This window comes from Artibeus jamaicensis, unplaced genomic scaffold (assembly GCF_021234435.1).
Source record: "Artibeus jamaicensis isolate MK-2021 breed Jamaican fruit bat unplaced genomic scaffold, CSHL_Jam_final scaffold_1019, whole genome shotgun sequence".
Classification (NCBI taxonomy): Eukaryota; Metazoa; Chordata; class Mammalia; order Chiroptera; family Phyllostomidae; genus Artibeus; species Artibeus jamaicensis.
This window is the reverse complement of record NW_026522025.1, coordinates 3,334,517-3,359,782: the sequence shown is the minus strand read 5'-3', so window position 1 is coordinate 3,359,782 and position 25,266 is coordinate 3,334,517. Positions and strand designations below refer to the sequence as shown.

Here is a 25,266-nt window from a genome sequence, read left to right as displayed (position 1 = left end):
ATCTCTATCTCTATCTCTATCTCTATCTCTATCTCTATCTCTATCTCTATCTCTATCTCTATCTCTATCTCTATCTATCTCTATCATCTCCTTCCCTCCCTTCCTCCCTCTCCCTCTGAAATCAATAAGCATTCCTTGGGTGAGGATTGAAAAAAAAGATTCATCTCTGTGGTGATATACATATATCAATACATCATTCCTTTTTATTGCTGAATAATATTTCATTATATGGCTGTATCACATTTTGTTTATTCTTTCATCAGTTGATAGATATTTGAATTGTTTCTATCACTTGGCTATTATCAAAAATGCTGCTATGAACGTTGGTTTAAAAGGTTTTATATGGATGTATTTGTATGTTTTCATTTGTCCTTGATATATATGTTGGAGTAGAATTGCTGAATCATATGTTAACTCCATATTTAACAATTTTTTGTGCTATAATACATACAAGATTTACCAATTCAAAGGTGCAGTTCAGTGCCATTAAGAGCACTTACAGTGTTGTACAACCATTACTACTGTCTTAATTGCAGAACTTTTTCATCACCCCTAAAGGAAACTTATTTCTCATGCCAGCCTCAGACAACCACTGATTGCCTTCTGTTTCCATATATTTTCCTATTCTAGATATTTTATAGAAATGGAATCTTAAAATAGGTGTTTTTTTGTGTGTCTGGCTTCCTTCATTAACCATCATGTTTTCAAGGTTCATTTATATAGTATATACTGGTACCTCTTTCCTTTTTAATGCTGATGCTATAGACTGAATTGTGTCTTCTCAAAATTCCTATGTTGAATCCCTAACGCCCAACCTGATTGTATTTGGAGATAAGAGCTTTTAGGAGATTGTTAAGATTAAATGAGGTCATAAGGCTGGGGTCCTAAGCACATATTATTGAAGGCCTTATGAGAAGAGGAAGAGGAAGATCTTTCTCAGTGCCTGCACCTAGGAAAGGCCATGTCAGGTGGCTGTCTACATGTAGTCCAAGGAGAGAGAACTCTCATCAGACACCAACCCTGCTGGCACCTTGTTCTTGACTTTCCTGTCTCTGGAACTGTGAGAAAACAAATTTCTGTTGTGTAAGCCACCCAGTCCATTGTATTTTGTTATGGCAGCCTGACCTAAGGCAGCCGAATGATAATATCCCATTGTATATCCCATGTCACATTTTGTTTCTTCATTTATTTAGGGATGGACATTTGGGTTGTTTCCACTTTTGACTTGTGAATAGTGTTACTGTGATCATTCGTGTATAGGTTTTTTTATGAATACCTGTTTTCAACTCTTGTTTTGTGAGAGTATTAGCATCTTAAGGAACTAGTGTTCTGTGAAACAAAGTTTGGGGAATTCTGCCTGATGTTATTTAATTTTAATGTTGATTTCAGGAAATTAAGTAATCTAATTTTAATTTTAATATTTAAAATTCTACATTTAAAGAAAGGTAGTTTTCTCTAATTCTTTATATTGGTAGGAATTATAATGTTGCAGGATTGCTCATGTGCCTCTGGAAGTGATGTCTCTCCTACCACAAAAGCAGAGAATATGAAGGCAAACTCTTTCACAAAGACACTGTAAAAAGGATTCAAACATTAGAAGTGTCACTAGGTTAGCTAAGTGTTTCTTAAATTATTGTCACATAGGGCAAGTTGTACATAGAGAGAAGGATAGAATATTACATTATTGCCTTGCTGCTGTCCTTTTTCATGAACTGTTGAAGTGAGGAGGATTTCACCTTTTTTTTTCATTTCTGTCATAAAATTATTACTAAAAAACCTAAATTATTTTTCCAAATATTAGAACACAGTTGCAAATTGCTCATGGTGCATCACTGTCCTCCTGACAGTAATTTAAAATCCTTTGTATAACATCTTTTTTTTTTTTAACTTGTTTTCTTTTTTTAAAATTAATTAATTAATTAATCTTTAGAAGGGAAGGGAAAGAGAGAAATATCAATGTATGGTTGCTTCTGGTGCATTCCCTGCTGGAACTGGCCCCTGCTGGGAACTGGCCTGCAGTCCAGGCATGTGCCCTGATGGGGAATTGAACCAAGATCTTTTGGTTCTCAGGCCCATGCTCAGTCCACTGAGCTACACCAACCAGGGCTGTATAACATCCTTTATATAAGAGTTCACCTGCCTATTCTTTGCTTTTGTGGTATGGGAGACATCACCTCCATAGGCATAATACTTCTGTTTTGTTCAGAAAAATAGTATCAAAAGGTAGAATTGACCATCAGAATTTTTGTAGTTGCTATGTAGCTGACTTTTAAGAGAAGAATGGAGAGATTTGTTGATTATCTATGGGCATTTACTTTTACATGTGCTCTTGGATATATCCAGATTAATTTCTTTAATACAATTTATTAAGTGTTATCTCTGGTCTAGGCATTGTATTAAAATCTGAAGGTACAAAGTTAAATAAGACCTAGTCATTGACATCATGTTACTGTGCAAACGTGAGATAATAGATATGCAGAACAGATAAACATTACTAATTTAAATGGAGAAGGCTTTGGTGGTAGAGTGACCAGTGTATGTAAATAGGCATTGAGATTTGAAGTAGCAATGATCCATTCTAGCACATTTGGTATGAATAAAGTGACAGGTGTTAGAACAGGATGTAAATTTAGAAATACAGACTGCACAGCTCTCTTTCTTGAAGTCTTAGCTTAAACTTTTAAATACACCTTTCGTGACTCCCATATATAAAGTTGGTTTCCCTCTCAGTTACTTGCTTTTTTCCTTTGTAGCACTTACTATAACAAAATTAAATTGTGTTCTGTTTACTGTCTTTATATGAAGGGAAGGACTTATGTAATATGCTAGAGAGTTTAAACTCTATTTTGACTCTTTGAGAAGGACTTTTAAGTATTTTAAGCAAGAGAATAACATGCTTCAATTGTAATTAAAAAGTCATACTGATGGTAGAACCTACTGTATGCCAGGTATGTATTGCTAGGTGCTGCAAATGCAAAGATGAAAGCACACAGTCTATGTTTTAAAGCGATTACAATCTAGTTCGGAGGCTAAAAAGAAATATTGATGTGGTAGAGATATCCATGAGTTCAGTGAAAGCAAAGAAGAAAGAGGCTGGTGTGGGTTTGTGGTCTGGAGTATGTATGTTTTTTAAGCTGCTAGTGTGTAGTGATAACGTTACTAAAGTGACTTTAGTTCAGTGACTAATCTTTGGGACTTAAAAGAGCTTATCATACTTACTTCAGAGATTCCGCAGATGGTTATGTTAGCCTTGTAAGTCTCAGTGATATTTGTCTCTTTTGATAGGTATATTGTAAAAACAAGATAGGCATTTGACCTGTGCAGTAGATTTTTCTTTTTCAATTTTGATACCATGTATATCTCTTTCTTACATTGTATGTAGGTATGCCAACTTACACAGTCAAGGAAAGAATATTTTCTAACGTGTGTATAAATTGAATGTCTGTTTTTAATTACATTTTTAAAAATGTACCAGTTCTATACCATATGATCTCACCTTTAACAGGAAGCTAAACATCAAAACAAACAAGCAAGCAGAATAAAAACAAAGACACTGAAATAGAGAACAAGGGGACAGTGACCAGAGGGGAGAGGGAAGGGAATTTAAGGGGGAAAAAGGGGGAGGGATTTGGAGAAGCAAATATGAAGGACACAGGGATGAGAACGGGGGGGGGGGGTGGAAATGGAGGGAGGTGGGGAGCACGGGGTGGGGGGGGCTGGGATGGGAGAAACAGGCAAAAAACTGTACTTGAAAAATAACTAAATAAAATTATTGAGGAAAAAAATGTACCAGTTCTGATGATGGTAACTAAATGATTGCTTCCTTTTCTAGGTAAAATGAAGAATGATGAATCTAATAAAGAAAATGCTTCAGAGATGGACTATTTAGAAAATGCCACTGTGATAGATGAATCTACATTGACACCTGAGCAGAGGCTAGGCTTAAAACAAGCAGAAGAACGCTTAGAAAGAGATCACATCTTTCGACTTGAAAAAGTATACTATGTTGTTTTAGTTATTTGGAAGAAAATGCGTATTCTATAACCTTTATTTCTCAAGTACAGCTTTTTCAATTTTTCTTCTATTCCTAAGGCAGAGATAGCATTCATCTTTTTGTACTTCCCTCTTCTGTCTTTTCTCCCTTCCCTCCTTTTTTAATCAAATCCTTATGTCTATGAGTCTGACTTCATTTATTTATCCCAGAGGTTGAAGAACTATGGCCTATCCTCTTACTTTTGTTTTTTTTGGTTTTGTGTTTTTAAAGTGTGGTTAAATATACCTAGCCTCTTGTTTTTGTAAACAAATTTTTATTGGAACATAGCCATCCCCATTTGTTAACATATTGTCTGTCTGTGGCTGTTTTTGTGCCACCATGGCAAAATGGAGTTGAGTAGTTGCTATAAGGAATATATGGCCCACAAAGCATAAAATACCTACTATTTACCAGAGCATGGCCCTAGCCTCTTGTTTTTGTAAACAAATTTTTATTGGAACATAGCCACCCCCATTTGTTAACATACTGTCTGTCTGTGGCTGTTTTTGTGCCACCATGGCAATATGGAGTTGAGTAGTTGCTATAAGGAATAGTATGGCCCACAAAGCATAAAATACCTACTATTTACCAGAGCATGGTAAATATTTACCAAAACATTACTTGTCTTTTAAGGGAAGACATTTGCTGACCCTTCATTTATTCAGTCATCAAATAGATACTAAGTTCTTGTTATGTTCTAGGTAAATGAGCTAGGCATGGGAAATTTATTGGTGAATATGGCACAGTTTCTGCCCATTAGAAAGTAACAGTTTATTTGCACTGACAGAAATGAGTTAGAAGATACTACATGATGTTCTAGACTTCTTCCCATCCTGCTGGCTTTTATCTCTTCCCTTTACCTTTTTTTAACACCTCTTTTTTCTCACATATTTACTGAACATCTATGTATTAGGAACTATTCTAGCCATTGGTATCTTGTTTCTGAGTACTAATTAATTTCTTAACTTAGAAGTATACATTCCTAGCCTTAATAAAAACACTGTTAGATATTGAAGGAATGAAAAATAAATTAATCTGTTCACAAATAGATACTTGAGGTATTTGTGAGTATGCAATCAAGGAAATAGGTCATCATTTTTGGTAAATAATACAGGTAATAAATGGTCTGATTTTGTGTAGTTTAGAAAAAGGAGGTCATAGCTAAATTTAAGAGGGCAGTCCTGGGTTATTAATAGAACTTATGACAGAGTAGTCACCCTATGAATATCAAAGAGTAGAAGCCCGTAAAGTAGGAGAGAGTTTGGGTTGCATGGCGAGTCTAACAAGGTCCTAGTTAGAATCCTTTTTTTTGCAGTTTGCTGTTTTACTTAGTTTATCTTTCCTTTTACTTTCCCTTTCCTAAGCATGAAATTAGTAGCTATTCTGGATCTTCATTGTCAAAGTTAACATTGAGCGCCTTTATCACCATATTATGGCCTTTGTGTGCCATGATATGGTGATATAAAGTTGGAATGGGGTATGCATGGCATTTTTGAAAACATGATGTTGCAAAAAAACCCCCAAAAAACTCCCCCCTAAAACATGATACTGCTTTTCTAGGAGTTTATTAATTAGAGAGAGACATGTAAGTAAACCATAATAGTAGTAAAAAAAAAACTAACAGTATTGTTTGAAAATGGAATTTTGGACGAAGGAATGATCAACTTGAGTTGGGGTGGAGAAGCATCAATTGGGGAATGCTTTATGTGGAGGTGATGCTGGAGTCAAAAGGAGTGACTAGGAGTGGACCAGGTGGGTGGGGAAGGGTGATGTAGATAAATTATATGGGATGTGTAAAGGAAATGTGAACAATGTGTTTTGAGAAAAATAAGTGGTGGGGGGGGCTGGATGGGAAGATAGGATATGAAGTGGGAAAGACCAATTCTTGAAAGAAGGAAGAAGTTAGGGTGGAATGGATATTTGATGGTAATAAAGAATGGTGTAGGCTGAAAGAAAACCTTAGAAGCATGGAAACATTTTATTTGTTGTTGAATTTAAACAGTAATCATATAAAATCAATGTGCCAATACCAGCAGAGATGTCTGTAGTCTCTTTTCTTTCTGACATCTCTGTTTTTCAAGCCCTCCAAAACCTTTTGTTTTCAATAAAGTATACTCTTTATTTTTCAGTTGATTTTTAGAGAGAGAGAAAAACATCAATTTGTTGTTCCACTCACTGTTGGTTGCTTCTTGTATGTTCCCTGACCAGGGATTGAACCTGCAATTTGGTGTATCAGGATGACATTCTAACCAACGGAGCTTCCAGCAGATAGCCACAGGGATGTATAGTACAGTAGATGAAATGGAGAAGCCAAATATTACCTGGCTAAGAGGTGCTGGGCTGGGGGTTACGATAAGTAATCTTGTGATTGTTAATTTGCTTGATCTTTTCTTTCTGTCTCAGGAATTTTAAGATTTATTAGTGTGCTTGTTTACTGGTTAAATAAAATGAAACTATAAGTAAAGGAATTTTTAAACAATTTTCACGATCTCTTCTGTGAAACTAGAAGCTCCATTATAATGAAAACATTTTTCTGTTAATTTCTGTTGTGCCTATATAATACATTGCACAGTCAGTAATAGAAGTTTTTCTAGTGTTTTTTAAAATATATTTTATTGTTTATGCTATTGCAGTTGTACCATTTCCCCTCCTTCATTCCCCTCCCCCTGCACACCCTCTCCCACTCACATTTTTCCTCTTTAGTTCATGTCCATGTGTCTTAAGTTCTTTAGCTTCTATATTTCCCATACTATTCTTGCTTCCCCCGTCTGTTTTCTACCTGCCATCTATGCTACTTACTCTCAGTACCTTTTCTCCCTCTCTCCTCCTCCCACTCCCCTGTGATCTCCATTTCTGTGGTTCTGTTCCTGTTCTAGTTTGCTTAGTTTCTGTTTTTGTTTTAGGTGTGGTTAGTAATTGTGAGTTTGCTGTCATTTTTTTATCTTCTTTTTCTTAGATAAGTCCCTTTGACATTTCATAAAATAAGGGCTTGATAATGATGAACTCCTTTAACTTGACTTTATCTGAGAAGCAATTCATCTGCCCTTCCATTCTAAATGAAAGCTTTGCTGAATAGAGCGAACTTGGATGTAGGTCCTTGCCTTTCATAACTTGTAATACTTCTTTCAAGCCCCTTCTTGCCTGCAAGGTCTTTTTTGAGAAATCCACTGACAGTCTGATGGGAACTCCTTTGTAGGTGACTGTCTCCTTATCTCTTGCTGCTTCTAGGATTCTCTCCTTCATTTTATTCTTGGGTAATGTAATGATGATGTGCCTTGGTGTGTTCCTCCTTGGGTCCACCTTCTTTGGGACTCTCTGAGCTTCCTGGACTTCCTGGAAGTCTATTTCCTTTGCCACATTGGGGAAATTCTCCTTCATTATTTGTACACCTGTTTTTCACTTGTGGCTGTTCCTCTTCCCCTTCTGGTACCCCTATAATTTGGATGTTGGAACATTTAAAGATGTCCTGGAGATTCCTAAGCCTCTTCTCATTTTTTTGAACTCTTGTTTCTTCATTCTTTTCTGTTTGGTTGTTTCTTTCTTCCTTCTGGTCCACTCCATTGATCTGAGTCCCAGTTTTCTTCCCATCACTATTGGTTCCCTGTACATTTCCCTTCATTTCAATTAGTTTAGCTTTCATATGTTCCTCTAATTTGTGGCTAAAATCAACCAGTTCTGTGAGCATCTTGATCGCCAGCGTTTTGAACTGTGCGTCTGATAGGTTGGCTGTCTCTTCATTGCTTAGTTGTATTTTTTCTGGAGCTTTGATCTGTGCTTTCGTTTGGGCCATTTTTTTTGTCTTTCCATGCCTGTTATGTATGAGGGGCAGAGCCTTAGGTGTTCACCAGGGTGGGGCAACCCAGTTGCTGGGTTGTGACGGGTCAGATCTCAGTCACCTCCGCCACTTCCCCCAAGCAAACTGGGCCTTTCTGGTGCTAATTCCTCTGTGGGTGGGCTTGTATACATTCTGGAACCCTGTGCCTCAACCCCCACAGGTATTTTCAGTCAGTGTTTTGAGGCTTTATTTTCACACGCTGGGACCCTGGGTTGCCAGGTCTGTCTTGCTCCCCAATTTTGCCTGGTTTATCTGTGCATGAATGTGGGACTGAGCAGTGCCTCACTTCACAATTGCTGCTGGGCTGGGTCTGTCCATTGCCACCCTGTGCTCAGGGTCTGCCAGCTGCCACCTGTGTGCCCAGGTTCTGCCAGCTGCTGCCTGTGCGCCCGAGGTGCTTTTTGTGCCTGGTGTCACTACTTTTTGTGCCGCAACCCCTCTCTGTCTGCCTGCCAGACTCCGCCCCACTTACTGGTCTGGGTGAATGTATCTATTTTATCTCCTTGGTTGTCCGACTTCCATACAGTTCAGTTTTCTGTCAGTTCTGGTGGTTATTTTGTTTCTGAATTGTTGTTGTTTTTGTTTTGGTTGTGCGAGGAGGCACAATTTGTCTACCTACGCCTCCATCTTGGCCAGGGTTCATTTTTCTAGTGTTTAAGTGGTTTTGGAATCACTGGGTCTAGCTCTTTTACTTACTGATTAGATACCATTGGATAAATTATTTAAGCCACTTTAAACCTCAGTTTCATCATCATTAGAATGGAGTTGATGAAAATAATAGGCTGTTGTGAGGATTAAATAAGATAATACAAGTGAAGTTCTTGGTACAGTACCTAGTATGTAGTAAGCACTAAATAAAGATTGGCTACTGTGGAATTGAATTATTCTACCTGGTTGGGCAATTTTTATTATTTCATTTTAGGGACCTATAAAGAAGTAGGCTCTAGTGTTAGAATTTTATTCATGGTCAATTGAGATGTCATCCTAGGCCTGCTGTCTCACCATTCAGTTTGTATTAAACTTCTTACTAAAGGAATCTAGTCATGTTCTTGTCTGAACATTTTATAATTCATATGGTAAGTGACACATGACTCCCTTAGTGACTTCGTCAGTATTCATGGGTTTAGGTATTCTGTGTTTATGCTTTCAATTCTTGAATTCAACCCTTCCTGCTATTTTTATACTCTTAATCCTTGAATGAAGCCAGTATCATCTGTCTTCTGGATTATTGCTGTATGCTTATAATAATAAATTAGCTCTTTCTGTTTATATTCTCAAGATAGAAGACAAGTGATTCTTTTAAAGTATTATTTAGATCTTATATTTCTCTATTCAGAAACCTTCATTGCCTTCCTCTTATTCTTACTTAAAAGCCAGGCTCCTTACAAGGGGCCTTGTGATCTGGCCTCCTGTTAATACCTTATCATGCTAGCCTTTTTGCAATTTCTCAAACATATCAGGCAGATTCTGACTTCAGGGCCTTATCACAGTTTTCACTTAACACAAAATTTGATTCAGATTTGTTACTGTACTTAGCCATTTTGAATGGGATGGAACAGCCAATCAGTACACACTCTCAACTCAATGACATTTATAGCCCCCCACCAACTAGTGCATTGAGGTTATCATTGTTCACACACGCACATTTCAATCCACTTTCCTTGGCTGCCAGGTTACATTGATATTGCACAAACCATTCTCTTTATATTAACAATAGTTGAACTTTTTCTGGATGGACCTTGTATGTAATATTCTGAAGTGAGAGAATCTTTTTGTCAGGAGTTGAAGACTTCTGAAGCTAAATCTGAGATAAAAATTAAGCATTTCTGCAATTCCAGTATAAGGTAGTAGAAACTGTTTTAAAATTCAAGTATTTAATATGTTTTGTATCTTTATTGTATAATCTTATGGGTAGAGAGTTGGCTTTGGATTCAGTCATACATGAATTTAAATTCAGTATCTCCCACTTAATGTTATATCCTTGTGAAAGTGCAAGCTCTTTGAACTTTTGTTTTTACAACTATAAATGAAGATAATGCCCTTCTAATTGGATATTAGGGTAATTAGAACATCACATTGTAGCCCTGGCTGGATGGCTCAGTTGGTTGGAGTGTCATCCAGTACACCAAAAGTTTGTGGGTTTGATCCCAATTCCTTGTCAGTGTGTAGAGGAGGCAACTGATAGATGTTTCTCTCTCACATTGATATTTTTCCCTCCCTCTTTCTAAAATCAATAAACATATCCTCGGTTAAGAGTTAATAAAAAGTCTCATTGTATGCGAGGCACCCAAGAAGGTACCTCACACATAAGAGGAACTTTGGGATTATTAAGATTATTATTTAAAGAATATACTCATATGTGAAGTCTGATTAAAGTATTATGACTGATACTTTTCATGTGTCAGAATTGTTTCTTTTAGAGTAATATTCTCCAGAGGTTATCCATTCCCATGAGATTGTGATTGGAGTGTTTTTGGAACTTAGCTTCTGGAATTGTTTCCCATATTTGCAGTTTATTCTTTTGTATCCCCTAGTTGAGGGTGGATTCTGTTTTTTATATACTGAAATTCAAAACCAATATTTGGGGCAGCATTGGAATAAGACTTAGTAATAAGACTGCCTTCCTTATTTTACATTGGGTTCTAAAGAGTATATTAGATAAGTATAAAATATTCAGCATTTTCGTGATATTGTTTGAAATTAGTATATAATATTCCATGATAACTGTTTTGAAAAGGACAGCTAACTTTCTCTTGGGTATATAAGTACTGATTTGTTTAGTAAAAACTTGATCCTTCGATGCTTATTTTTTCTCTTGTATTTACATAGCATAGTAAACAATACATAGTAAAAAATATATAGTAAAAAAATTACTGCTCTGTTTTCTTAATTTTTCAGCGCTCACCAGAATATACCAATTGTCGGTATCTATGCAAACTTTGCTTAATTCACATTGAAAATATCCAGGGAGCTCATAAACATATAAAGGAAAAACGACATAAGAAAAACATTTTGGTAAGTTTTTATTACAAAATGTTTTATTTTTGAATGGTAAAACTGTATTAAATATATTTTTATTTATGATAGTAAAAATGTGGTATTTACCCAGTTGTATATTAGTAAATGAAGTGGCAGGGTTGGAGGTTGTCCTTACTCTCCTTATTTTAGGTAGTCAGGAGGGGGGCTTTGTTAGAGAATAGTTTTCTCATCCTAAAGTATCTTGATTTAAAACCGTCATGTGTAGTTAGTTCAACGGATAAGATTTCTTGAGTTTTTATGTGCTTAGGTCTAGGCAGTGGTGAAGAAGATAGTCGTGGTTCCTGCCCCCAGAGTTTGTAAAGTATTGGTGAAGGCATCTATTGACTAAGGATTTAAGTATCATAAGTTTTGTTAAATGGGGAAATGTGGTGCTAAAGAAGTGTATGAGAATATTTTTCTTAATCTAGAATAGGGACAGTTACTCTGAGAAAGTGAACATTTGAGTTGAACCTTGAAGTAAGAGTTTAAAAGGCAAAAGGGTGAGTGGTGTAAAGGGGTAAGCTGAGAGCATTTTAAACAAAAAAGCGGCATGAGTAAAGATCTCTAAGTCAGGAAAGGACATGGTGTATGAGGAACTGAGAGTCTAGTTCTAGTATGAGTGGAACAAAGAAAGTTAGGAGGAAAATGATGTGAGATGAAGTTGAGAAGTCCAGACATTGTAGGACTTTATACAACTTAGACTTCAAGAATTCTTAGTTCTTTAGTTATTTTTATTAAAGCATTTCATTGACGTAGATATGAGTAGGGTCTTTTTTCTTTTTATTTTTTAAATTTATTTTATATATTTTTATTTTATTGATTATGCCATTACATTTGTTCTATTTCCCCCCTTCATTCCCCTCCACCCTGCACACCCCTCCCTCACCAATCCCCCCTTTAGTTCATGAACATGTGTCTCAAGTTCTTTAGCTTCTATATTTCCCCTACTATTCTTACCTTCCCCCCTATCTATTTTCTATCTACTGTCTATGCTACTTATTTTCTTTACCTTCTCCCCCTTCTCTTCCTCCCACTCCCCTGTTGCTAACCCTCCTTGTGATCTTTATTTCTATGGTTCACTCCTGATCTAGCTGTCCTCTTAATTTGCTTTTGTTTTAGGTGTGGTTGTTTTTTTGTAATTTTATTGATTATGCCATTACAGTTGTTCTATTCCCCCCTTCATTCCCCTCCACCCTGCACTCCCCCACCCCCACTATTCCCCCCTTTAGTTTATGACCGTGTGTCTCAAGTTCTTTAGATTCTATATTTCCCATACTATTCTTGTCCCCCTATTTTCTACCTACTGTCTATGCTTCTTATTTTCTGTACCTTCTCCCCTCTTCTCCTCCTCCCACTCCCCTGTTGCTAACCCTCCTTGAGATCTTCATTTCTATGTTTCCACTCCTGATCTAGCTGTCCTCTTAGTTTGCTTTTGTTTTAGATGTGGTTGTTAATAACTGTGAGTTTGCTGTCCTTTCACTGTTCATCTTTTTTATCTTCTTTTTCTTAGATAAGTCCCTTTAACATTTCATGTAATAAGGGCTTGGTGATGATGAACTCCTTGAATTTGATCTTGTCTGAGAAGCACTTTATCTGTCCTTCCATTCCAAATGAAAACTTTGCTGGATAGAGCAATCTTGGTTGTAGGTCTTTGGTTTTCATGACTTGGAATACTTCTTTCCAGCTCCTTCTTGCCTGTAAGGTCTCTTTTGAGAAATCAGCTGACAGTCTGATGGGCACTCCTTTGTAGGTGACTGTCCCCTTAGCTCTTGCTGCTTCTAGGATTCTCTCCTTCATTTTAATCTTGGCTAATGTAATGATGATGTGCCTTGGTATGTTCCTTCTTGAGTCCAACTTCTTTGGGACTTTCTGAGCTCCCTGGATTTCCTGGAAGTCTATTTCCTTTGCCAGAATGGGGAAGTTCTCTTTTATTATTTGTTCAAATAAGGTTTCCACTTGTGGCTGTTCCTCTTCCCCTTCTGCTACCCCTATAATTCGGATGTTGGAACATTTAAAGATGTCCTGGAGGTTCTTAAGCCTCTCCTCATTTTTTTGAATTTTTGTTTCTTCATATTTTTCTGTTTGGTCATTTTTTTCTTCCTTCTGGTCTGCTCCCTTGATTTGAGTCCCAGTTTCCTTTCCATCACTATTGCTTCCTTTCCATCACTATTGCATTTCCCCTCATTTCAGTTAGTTTAGCCTTCATATGTTCCTCTAATTTGTGACTAAAATCAACCAGTTCTGTGAGCATCCTGATCACCAGTGTTTTGAACTGTGCATCTGAAAGGTTGGCTATTTCTTCATCACTTAGGTTTATCGGCTCTGGGGCTCTGAGTTGTTCTTGAGCCGTGTTTTGATCCCGGGTCTATTACGTATGAGGAGAGGCGCCTTAGGTGTTCACCAGGGCAGGGCTACCCAGGTCGCTGGTTTGTGACGCTGTATGTGGGGGTGTGGTCAGAGAGGGAGCAATGGCGGTCCTCTCTGCTTGCCCAGTCCGCCTCACCGCTGGCCCCCACCTGCTTATCTGAGCCCTGTGCGATCTGTCTCAACGCTTGCCTGTTCACTGGTTTATCTGTGTGCAAATGCACGACCAACTGCAGACAGCCAGCCGCACCTCTTTCCTGGGTTCCCACCTCTTTCCTGGGTTCTGCCAGTAGCTAGCCCACACTTGGGATCAGCACCCTCAGCTACCTGTGCACCGGTGGGGTTGGGGGATCTTTTTTGCCTGACCCGCTCCGCCGCTGGCTTCGCCCCTCTCACCAGTTTATCTGAGCTGTTCGTTATTTTCGGACTTCGTATTATTCGATTTTCTGTGTGGTTTATTGTTGTTAAAACTTTGTTGTTTTTAGATTTGGTTGTGTGAAGATGCAAAGTGTTCTTTTTAAAATTTATTAATATTCTATCTGTTTAATTTTTTCTTTTTAAAGTTATATAACCTCTTATTTTTAAGTCTGAATTTGTATATCCTGTCTGAGAAATACTTTTTTACCTGACCTTCCCAGTAAGTCTGGGTTAGGTATTCCTTCTCTGCTTCCATAGTGCTTGACCAGAAAAACCTTACACAGTATACTATAAATGTAAATTTCTTCTGTCCTTTTTTACACTTCAGGGCAAATTTAGTTTCTTACATATTTTTGTTTCTGAGTTGCTTAGGACAGTATTTAACACATAGTAGGTGCTCATTATTTTTTTTTAAAAGAAATGAATTTGTTGAAGAAAATCAGGAACTTAGAAGGAAAAGAAATCATTCAAATTTTACCAGCTTACAATTTTTATTTAATTTGAACTTCAGAAAACTTAATAGAAGAGGGACAAAATGGTGGTTAAGGATAGTTAGTATTTCTGAGAAATTTGAAGAAATGTTGAAAGATGCTAATTATTTTAGGAAGCTCAGGAAATTCTAAACAAGAAACTTAAAGCCAATGCACATTACATATACGAAGTCTGTCCAGAATGTATCTAGCCATGTAACATGAAAAATAGAGACATTTATTGAAGCAGATATAAGAAACATTGTACATAGGACAATGACACGTCAGTCCCCTTTAAAGTAGGCACCTTGGGCCCTCACAGTTCCCCCATTTGCCAGGGCTGCCCTGTTGTATTTTTTTGAATTTCATAGATGGTTTGAAATCTCTTCCCTTTCAAAGGTGATTTTAGTTGTGGGAAAAGCCAGAAGTTGCAGAAGTTGTGGGAAAAGCCAAAAGCCAGATCTGGGCTGTAGGGAGGTGGCTGAGTCACCTGGGTTATTTGATAGTCTGCCAAAAAACTCTGCCCAAGACTGATGCATGAGCGGACACGTTGTCATGATGCAGCTGCCAATCACCAGTTACCTATAGCTGTGGCCTTCTGAATCATCTGAATAGTTTCCACAGAGAAATGATCAAGCTTAATGCAAAGTTCGATGCAGGTTCGTTACTGTACTTGCTCAGTCATTTTGAATGGAATGGGCACATGGTACACATGCTCACTCAACGTCGTCTACCACCTCCAACAACTAGTACAGTGAAGTCATCATTGTTCACACATGTACTTTCCAATCCACTCACTGTTCTTGGCTGTCAGGTTACACTGATGTTGCACAAACTGTTTTCATTATATTAACAATAGTTTGACTTTTTCTGGACAGAGCTCATAATATAAAGTATTTTAGAACATTACAAAAAACAAATAGAGAAACCTTTAAAGCAGCCATACTGGACTTCTACTTTTGATGAAGTTACATAACAGAGACTGGTTATCTCCTTGAAATAGTGACAACAACATGAGGCAGAAACAGCTAACCATTTTTTAAGCAATGAAGGACAGGTAGTGAATGGAAAACAAATGAGATGAGCCCATTGATAATCCAGTTTGAAAGAGTTCCCAGAATGCACTACAGGGAGGAAAACCCTGTGGACTTCCAGAGTTGAGAAGAGGGACTTGAGTTCCCAGTGACTAGAGTTTACATCATGGAGTAACAAAAAAGAGGAAGCTATATGGAGAAATCCAGAGATCTGTGGAAGTCCTCTCAGGAATATTCAGCATAAGACCTATTGGTGCATGCATGTAGAATGCTTCCTAAAGCCACGGAAAGAACCATCTGAGAGAATTAGAATAGTGTTTTGTGCTCACACAGAACTGGAGTAGTATTTTCCCACTATTCCTTGGGATAGGGCATTGGGTAGAATACTTTGAAGTTTCTTGTTTCAGAAGTAGGGAATGTTTAACCCTAAACATGGGCTGGTTCCAACTAAGCTACTTTGAAGCAGCACCCAAAAGGATAAACTGCTTAGAAGTATTTAATGTCATTACAGAATAGAGCTTGAGAATATTGATAGAAATACAAAATATTTGTCACTCCCCCCAAAGTTTACATTGTTTGGCATTCAGTCAAAGATTCCCAGGCATACAAGGGAGCAGGAAAGTACAAAGCATGATGAGAAGAATTAGCTAATTAATTCTGACTTTGAACTTATACTATAAAATTCCTGATGTTCAAAAAACCAAATAGAGATATGGAAGATATAAAAAGGATTCAGTTGAACTTACAGAAATGAAAACAGTGTCTAGGATGAAAAATATACCTGGTAGGACTAATGGCAGGTTAAACATTGTAAAAGAAAAGGTTAGTGAACTTGAAGATACAGCAATGGAAACTATCTAAAATGATACAAAGAGGGAAAAGAAACCTTGCAAAGAAAGAAAATGACATCTTTGAGCTCTGGGATAATTGATATATGTGTACAAACTCTATACAAACTCTTCTAGAACATTGAACTTAGTCTGTAAGGCTCACATTGCTCTGATGCCAAAATCAGAAGAAGACATTATAATAAAAGAAAATTTTAGACTAATATTCCTCATAAACCTAAAGGCAAAACTTGTAACCATTTTAGCAAACTGAATCCAACAGATTATTTAAGGAAGAAATATATCATGGTCCAATAGGACTTTATTCCAGGAATGTAACGTTGGTTTAACATAGATAACTAGGCAGTGTAATTCATGATACTAACAAGTAAAAAAAAGAACACAATATGATCATCTCAGAAGATGTTGAAAAAGTATTTGTAGAAATCCTGATTAAAAAATCTCTGCAAATTAGGAATAGAAGGGAACTTTCTCAACATGATAAAGAACTTAAAACTGATACCAGACTTAATGGTGAAAGACTGAATTTTCGGCTCTCTCTCTAAGATGAGGAAAAAGGTATGAAAATGGGCCAGCTGCTCTGGCAAACAGTGTTGAGGTTCCTCAAAAAATAAATAAATTACCATATGATCCAGTGATTTTACTTCTGAATATGTCCTCAAAGAATTGAAAGTAGGGTTTTGAATAGGTAATGTACATTGAGCCTCATCATAGCATTATTCACAATAGCTAAAACACGGAAGTTATTCAACTCTTCATTAACAGATGAATGTATAAACAAAATTTTATGTATACATACAAGAATATTAAACAAGCTTTAAAAAGGAAGGGAATTCTGATATGCTACAACATGAATGAACCTTGAGGACATTATATTAAACAAAATAAGCCAGTCATTAAAAAAAGCAAATGTAGTGTGATTCTACTTACATGAATTACTTAGAGTAGCCAAAATTACAGAGCAAGAAAGTGGGATGGTGGTTGCCACAGCCTGGGAGAGTGGGAGAATAGAAGTTACTGTTAATGGGTATAGTGTCAGTTTTGCAATATGAAAAGAATTCTGTGGATAGGTGATGGTCACAGAACAATATGAATGAACTTAATGCCACTGAACAGTACACTTAAAAATGGTTAGGATGGTAAATTTCAGGTTACGTATATTTTTTCACCATAAAAACATTGTGAAAAAAAGAAATGTTTTTTCATAGTACTTGTACTCAACATTGTATTAACCATTCTAGCCAGTGCATTCAGGCAAGAAAAAGAAATGTCATCCAAAAAGAGAAGAAAATATTGGTAGACAGTATATATGATTGTTGATGTAGACTATTCAGTGAAATCTAGACGGTATTAGAACTAATGAAGGAGTTTAGTAAGGTTGCAGAACACAGGATCAATATGCAAAAATTAATTGTGTTCTATAATTCATAACTTTATAAATTGAAATGTAAATATTATTTATAATAACACCAAAAATATGCAAAACCTGTGTGTAGAAAACATAAAGTTAAGGAGAAATTAAAGCTCTAAATAAGTGGAGAAATAAACCTTATTCATGTATTAGAAGAATTGATATTGTTAAATGTCAGTTATTGATTCTACACAATCCCAAACAAAATCCTGACTTAAAAAAACTGGTTCTAAAACTAATATGGAAATGCAAAGGCCCCAAAAGATCCAAAACAGTTTTGAAAAAAGCAAAGTTGGAGGACTAATATCACCTGATTTCCGTCTTAACAAAGCTATAGTTATCAAGACAGTGTTGTAATAGGCATCAAGTAGACAACTAGATCAGTGGAGCAGAATAATGAGTCTAGAAGTAGGTTCATGTATGAACAGCTGATTCAAAAGCAACTCAGTGAAGAAAGAATAGTCTTTTAAACTTATGGTTCTAGACTAATTAGATATTTATTAGTATACAAAGATACTGATTAGATATGCAAAGAAAGAACTTTGTTCTTTACCTTGTACTATATAAAAAAGAAGAAAACTAAAAATCACAGACCTAAATGTAAAACCAAAAAGTATAAAATTTCCAGGAGAAAATCTCTTATGACCTGAATTAGGCAAAATTTCTTAGATATGACATTGATGTGAGAGAGAATTATCAATGTTTTTCTCCCTTTCTCTAAAAATCAATAAGCATGTCTCCGATAAGGGTGAGGATTTAAAAAATATGTTGGGCATATTTTTTTGGGCAAATGTTCCAACCAACTAAACCACACTGGCCAGGGTACTGTGCCTCTTGATTGTATCATTTTCTCTTGTGCCTAATTTAATCTCATTTTGTTTTTTACAATAACATTCTGTACCAACTTGTAGTCTAGGAACAATAGGCTATTCCATATAGTCTAAGTGTGTAGTGGGCTAGGTTTATGTAAATACCTCTATAATGTTCACACAACAATGAAATCACCTACCAAGGCACTTCTCAGAATATATCTTTGTTAAGTGGCTCATGATTGTGTGTAAATATCACATTGTCTTTATCCATTCATCCATTGATGGATACTTAGGTTGTTTTCATGTCTTGGCAGTTGTAAATATCTGCTGCAGTGAAGAAGGGGGTAGAGATATCTTTTTGAGTTAGTGTTTTCATCTTCTTTTTTTTAAGATTTTATTTATTTATTGTTAGGGGAAGGGAGGGAGAAAGAGAGGGAGAGAAACATCAATGTGTTTGCCTCCCATGCGCCCTGCACTGGGAACCTTGCCTGCAACCTATGCATGTGCTACACTGGGAATTGAACCAGCAGCCCTTTGGTTTGCAGACTGGCAGGGCTCAATCCACTGAGCTATACCAGCTAGGTGTTTTCATTTTCTCATATGGGATTTACAAATATTTTCTCCTAGTCTTGGCTAATATTGTGATTCTGAAACAGTGTGTTTCAGTGATCAGAAGTTTATAATTTTGAGGAGGTTCCATTAATCATTATCTTCAGATAAATATCCAGAAGTGGAATTACTGGATTACATGGTAGTACTTCCATTTTTGAAAACATTTGGTAGTTTTTAAAAAGTTAAACTATTTTCAGTCAAGATGGCAGTGTAGGTAAATTGGGGTACTGGCCTATTTATATTTTATGTTGTTTTTGCAGTTAGCATGTATTTTTTAAACTATAATAAATAAATTTAAAAAAGTCATTGTATATAGGTATAGTTTTTATTTATTAGCTGGTTGAAAATGTCTTTCAGAGACAAATACCATATGATCTTACCTTTAACAGGAATACCTGAACAACAAAACAAACAAGCAAGGGAAATATAACGGAAGACACTGAAATAGAGAACAGGCTGACAGTGACTAGAGGGGAGAGGGGAGGAATTTCAGGGGAAAAGGGGAAGGGTTTACAGGAACAAGTATAGAGGACACATGGACAAGAACTAGGGGGGGTGGAAATGGGAGGGAGGTGAGGAGAGCAGAAGGGGTGGGATGGGAGTAAAAGACAGAAAACTGTACTTGAACAACAATTAAATTAAATTAAATTAAAATAAATAGTTTTCAGGCTTTTAGCGGAATACAGGTTTTTCTTTCTTTTTTAAAAACATTTTGCCTAGTATTGGATAAAATAGAAATCAGTTGTAATAGTGTATTAAAGTAATAATGGTGTCTAGGACAGGGGTGTCTGGCCTTTTGGTGTCTGGGCTACACTGGAAGAAGAGTTGTCCCGGGCCACACATTAAATACACAAACAGTAATGAAAGCTGATAAGCATAAGAAAGGTTTGTGCATAATTTTTGTGATACCTGCCACCACAGATAAGCAAAAAAGTCCTCCTACAATAACCCTAATTATGCACTGGCCCTTTTGATAATCTTAAAATTGTTGAGCAGGTCCCAACTTTGTGATCACTAATATATAAAATGTACATACCTAAGTAATAAAACTTAGTATATGTTTTAAGTAAATTTACAATTTTGTGTTGGGCTACATTCATAGCCATCCTGGGCGATGGGTGTTTGGGCGATGGGATGGTTGGACACCCCTGGTCTAGGATGTTTTCCTATGACCATTTAATCTGATACTGCATATGCTGATGAGAGACAATTCAAGACCTTCTCCTGCATCTCAGATAGTCAGTCTCTCTTTGCTGCAACAAAATTATCAGCTGAGTGTTACGGTATCTTGGCTTTGATGCAGCACTTAAAAATTTATGCAGACAGTAAAGTAGAACCAGTTTTATTTTTTATTGCTTAATACCAATCTCCTTCATAGTACCTCTCATTCTTCCAAATCGGCTTCATAAAGGCAGGGATCTTCCTCTCTTTGTCCTTAAGTCTGGCACATTGAAGTTGAATATATTTGGTTTTTTTCCCCTAAATATAAGGACATTAAAATAGAAATCCTTTTTCTTTTCACATTGTTGTTGTTAAATGTTACATTAACAGGAAAAACAGGAAGAAAGTGAACTTCGTTCTCTGCCACCTCCTTCTCCTGCCCACTTGGCAGCATTAAGTGTTGCAGTTACTGAATTAGCAAAAGAACAAGGAATAACAGATGATGACCTCAGAGTCCGACAGGAAATTGTGGAGGAAATGTCAAAGGTTATAACAACATTTTTACCAGGTACAAATGCATTTTATATTTAATTTTAAAAATCACGCAACTCTTCCTCTTACTTCCTCTTGAATTTAGGGTAAATTACTTAATGTTTTCCTTTCCCCCCACCTCTATCTTAAAAGTAGATGAATTTAATTGTTTATAAATGACTTTTTGATGGGGGAGATATTGCACAAAAGCAACATGGAGAATTTGGGCCCAGCATACTTTCTGTAATAAAAAAGAGTTTTTAAATGCCAGAAGCAGGATAATTTCTTAGTAGTTAACCCTTATATTTTACATTAATTTTTCAGTACCGTTGACTCTCATAAATGGGTATTTTATATATATAATTTTCAGTATATACATTACAACCAATCACTAAATAAAATTTCTCTTGCCTGATGGTGGGGAAAAATTAGGAAGGGACATTAGAGATAAAGTTAGCACTTTCATTTTTTTGACTCTTGTTTTCTTTACAAAAACCTTATATGTTTGGTGTGAGAGGAAGTTGGGCCAGGTTTTTTATAGACATGTATAGATCATTTGCTTAGCTCTTATTATTTTTTTGCATCAGTATTGAATTTAAATAAATGTAAATTAAATAAAATTTATTGCTTACCACCAAAAGGATTTTGGTAAATATATATTTTATAAGGAGCTGTTGGGAGATATATAAGAATATAAAATTTAAACTTAAAAATGGAGAACATTTTAATTTATCTTTATGATTTCTGTAATGTCTACCTGAAATACATTGAATGCTAATTTAAGTTATGTATAGAATAATTTATTATAAGAGTAGAAAAAGTTCATGATTTTCATGACTTGGATGATTTTCAGACATTTTGTGAACTTTAAAAGTATACTTCCATATCTATAACGAGTATGAACTTGCACTTTCTAAGAAACAAAACCTGCCTGATGATCAATTGTAACCATGTTATTTTTTTCAATTTGCCCTTTGATGAGATTCTTTTAAAATTTGTCTTATTATAATTTTTAGAAATGACATGTTTGATAGCCTAAGAAAGTATGTTGTAGTTTTTATTAATTTACTGTATGAACTCTTGAAAGCCACAGAGCTTTTTTGATTTTAGGTTTGTAATATTAATTAACTTTGCTCTACTGTGTATTTTTAAAGAGCATTGTCATTGAATGTGTGTGATTCCTTTCTTATTTAAAGTGCTATCTCCTATAAATATGTAAAAATAAATAAATAGTTAGTGAAAGTAGCTATAGCTAGGTTGTTAATCCTTTTCTGTTAATGTATTAAATGTTCAACATACTTGTAGTCATTCCTAAATGAAGTAATACTAAAATTTTGTTTAAACACTGAACTTTTATGAGTAATTTCTCTCTTTCTTCTCTGTTTCTGAACACCATAAGTGAGAACTATTTTTATTTTGTAGATCAGTTAGAAAGGATATCATTCTTCTATAATTGTGGTATTAGAATTAGAAGACATAGACTTGAGATTTATTCAGTTTTTCTACCACTGTTTTTAAAAGTTCCTATATTTGAATGGTATTTCATGCTTTGATATTTTTCCTTATTTTCCAGAGTGTTCACTTAGGTTGTATGGCTCATCTCTGACTAAGTTTGCTCTGAAAAGTAGTGATGTTAATATAGATATAAAATTTCCTCCCAAGGTAAGTAATTAGAAAAGAACTTTAATCGTATGGTTCTTAACTAGGACTTAATTTTTTTATTGATTATCTTTTTAGAGAGGTGAAGGGAACTATAAATTCTGCCTTACAGAAGTTACATCATGATTAAACAGTGCTTTGGGAAACTACCATTAAGTGACAGACATGGGTGGAATAAGGGACAAAAAAAGGAAGCAGAGAAAGGCAGGCAGTCTTTCAGGAAGATTAAAGATGGCAGCAGAGAAGGTGGAAGTTATACTCACCTCCTCTCAAAATCAAACTAGAATTACAACTAAAATATAGAACAGTCAGCCTGAATAACCAACTGAAGACTAGCGGAACAGAAATCTTAAAACCAAGGATTTACAGGAGAAGCCACATTAAGACTAGACTTGATAGCCATGAAGATCCTCATCTTTGCCTGTCTGGTGGCCCTTGCCCTTGCATGGGAGCAGGAATATCTCAGTGTATCCAGTGAAACTGTAGATAGCCTTTCAGCAGTGAAGAATCTGTTATACACATCAGCAGGAAACCTGAGAAGTTTAAACAGGAGAAACAGCGGTGAAGAAAGGATGAATGCTAGGACGAAATCCACCCCTTTTTTCAGCCACAGCCTCTAACCTGTCCTTACACTGAACCCCTCCCTTACATTGTCCTAGCACAAAGTATCCTGCTTCTTGCTCAGCATGCTATGATGCTGCCTATCCTTCAGCCTGAAGAAATGGATTCCCCAGTATAAAGGAGACCCATCTTTCCTAAGTGCATGATGCCGTTTCTAAACTCTCCAATAGTGCCATTTTTTGAACGCCAAATCCCAAAACTCTCTGATTGCAGAAACCCACACCTTCCTCTGCCTTTGCTCCAGCCCTTGATGATGCATCAAGCCCCCAAGCCTCTTCTTCAGACTTTCATGCTTCCTATGCAGCCCCTGGTCTCCCTTACTTATTAGCTCATAGCCCTGCCTCATCCTCAGCAAGTGATGGCCTACCCTCTGCTTCACCCTATCCAGGAGTTCTACACTGATTCAACTATTGCCCCAGTTTATAACTTACAAGTCTGAGGGGATTTCAAAGTTAATGTGTTCCCCGCCCCCCAACTTTTGACTTGACTGAGACTAGAAGTGTGGCATTTTTTCAGTCTTTGTACTATCAAAAATGAACGTGTGTATCTTTTCTGTATTATATAGTATGCATTTTAATTTGAATGTGACTCATAACATTATTTTCCAAATTTTAATTGAAAAAGTATTACATCCCTTGCTGGTGTAGCTCAGTGGATTGAGCACAGGCTGCAAACCAAAGGGTTGCTGGTTCGATTCCCAGTCAGGGCACATGCCTAGGTTGCAGGCCAGGTCCCCAGTGGGGGCCATATGAGAGGCAACCACACATTGATGTTTCTCTAACTCTTTCTCCTTCCCTTCCCCTCTTTCTAAAAATAAATAAATAAAAATCTTTTAAAAAAAGTATTACAAATTTTCAGTTAAATTTTTTTAATTTTAATTTTTTTAGCCTTACTTGAGGATATGTTTATTGATTTTTGGGTGGTAGGGGGAGAGAGAGAAAAACATCGATGTGAGAGAGAAACATTGATCGGGTGCCCCAACTGGGGATTTAACCTGTAACCTTTTGGTGTATTGGATGATGCTCCAACCAGCTGCTCAACCCAGCCAGGGTGCCACATCATTTCAGTTTTGTGTTGAAAGTACCATAACTGTATCAAAATATGTATAAAAATAGTTTCTGGACTTGTGCTTAGTGTTATTTTCTAAACAGTCATTTCAATAAATTGATCCTTTATGCATAAACAAAGGACGAGTGATTGTATTTGAGCATGTGGAACAGTTACTGCTTATGGAGGTAGTATAGAAAACATCAGTGTTCAAATCTTGGCTGAACTGATGAAGTTAATCTTCCTGAGCCTCAGTTTCTTAATTTCCAAAACAGGGATAATAACTTTTATATTAAATAAGATTATATATACCAGATATTTTTGTGTAGCGCCTGGTACATTATGGGTACTTTTAATGTGTAGCATCTAGTACTATTAGTAAAAGCACAAATGTTATTTAGTACCTTTAACATTGCTTATTATCTATTGATGTATCAAACAAAATAATTGAGGTTTTATGTGTTTTTAATTTTTTGAATAAATTTATGTAAAAGGAGGTTTGATTTTGGTGGAAATTTGATGTTTAATTTCTAGTCTGATACACTTATTTAAAATTAATATATGGTTACTAAATACTTTTAAATAGCAGCAAAGTATACACTAAACATTTGACAAGCTCGTTATTTAAAGTAGTATTTTAATCTAAGCCTTTTGGCCATGCTGTCAATTATCAGTATCCTTTAAATTGATCTCAACAACTTCTCTTTGACAGTTTTTTTGTAAACTAATTTTTTCCATTTGTTTTGCTGTGAAATGACACAATCTTTCCTCACCGAAGAATTCATTATTTCAATCATAGCACTACATGATTTATTAAATTCTACTTCCATGAACAAGATGTGTTACCATAAAAATAAAACATTGTTCTCTTTTTATTATTTTAAAGGAGAGTATGATTTTATTTAAGTGTTTAATGAAATTGAATTCCCTCTAAAATTCTGCAACTTGAACTTTGAAATAACTGTACTGATTTAATTTGAAACTTTTTTAGATGAATCATCCAGATCTTCTGATACAAGTGCTTGGGATTTTAAAAAAAAGTGGTGAGTTTCTTTTTTTATTTTGTCTTGCTAAAGAAAATTCTCTTTAAAGGTACATGCATCGTGTTGTTTATATATGGCTAACCAATTTAAAATAAAACTTCTAGCTTATTTGAGTCATTGTATTATATGTGGACACACACATATACATATTTATATATTTGTTTAATGGGTGTACTAGAAAACTTACATGTTGGTAGGATCAAAAGTATATTTAAAATTGATATGTAAAATATAAAAGCTACTACCTTTTGGGTAATTTTTAAAATGTTAGCTTTGAATATTATGAGCATTTCTTGTGTAAAAGAAGACAGAAAACCTAGTCATTGGAAAGTCATTGATGAAGGAAGACT

The 25,266-nt window shown here is 35.9% G+C and overlaps 1 protein-coding gene across 11 annotated transcripts in view; it reads left to right on the top strand.

Annotated features, from left to right (window-relative positions):
* Positions 1-25,266, top strand: part of TUT4 (terminal uridylyl transferase 4) — a 127,267-nt gene that overhangs the window by 29,765 nt on the left and 72,236 nt on the right. For all 11 annotated transcript variants that reach the window (XR_008389700.1, XR_008389701.1, XM_053655433.1 and 8 more), the window contains exons 3-7: positions 3,833-3,996; positions 10,767-10,883; positions 20,406-20,583; positions 22,120-22,208; positions 24,865-24,916. Coding sequence is in view for 9 of the 11 variants with exons in the window: in XM_053655433.1 (XP_053511408.1) it covers positions 3,833-3,996; positions 10,767-10,883; positions 20,406-20,583; positions 22,120-22,208; positions 24,865-24,916 (600 nt within the window). In the remaining 2 variants the exon portion in view is untranslated. The remainder of the gene's footprint in view (positions 1-3,832; positions 3,997-10,766; positions 10,884-20,405; positions 20,584-22,119; positions 22,209-24,864; positions 24,917-25,266) is intronic.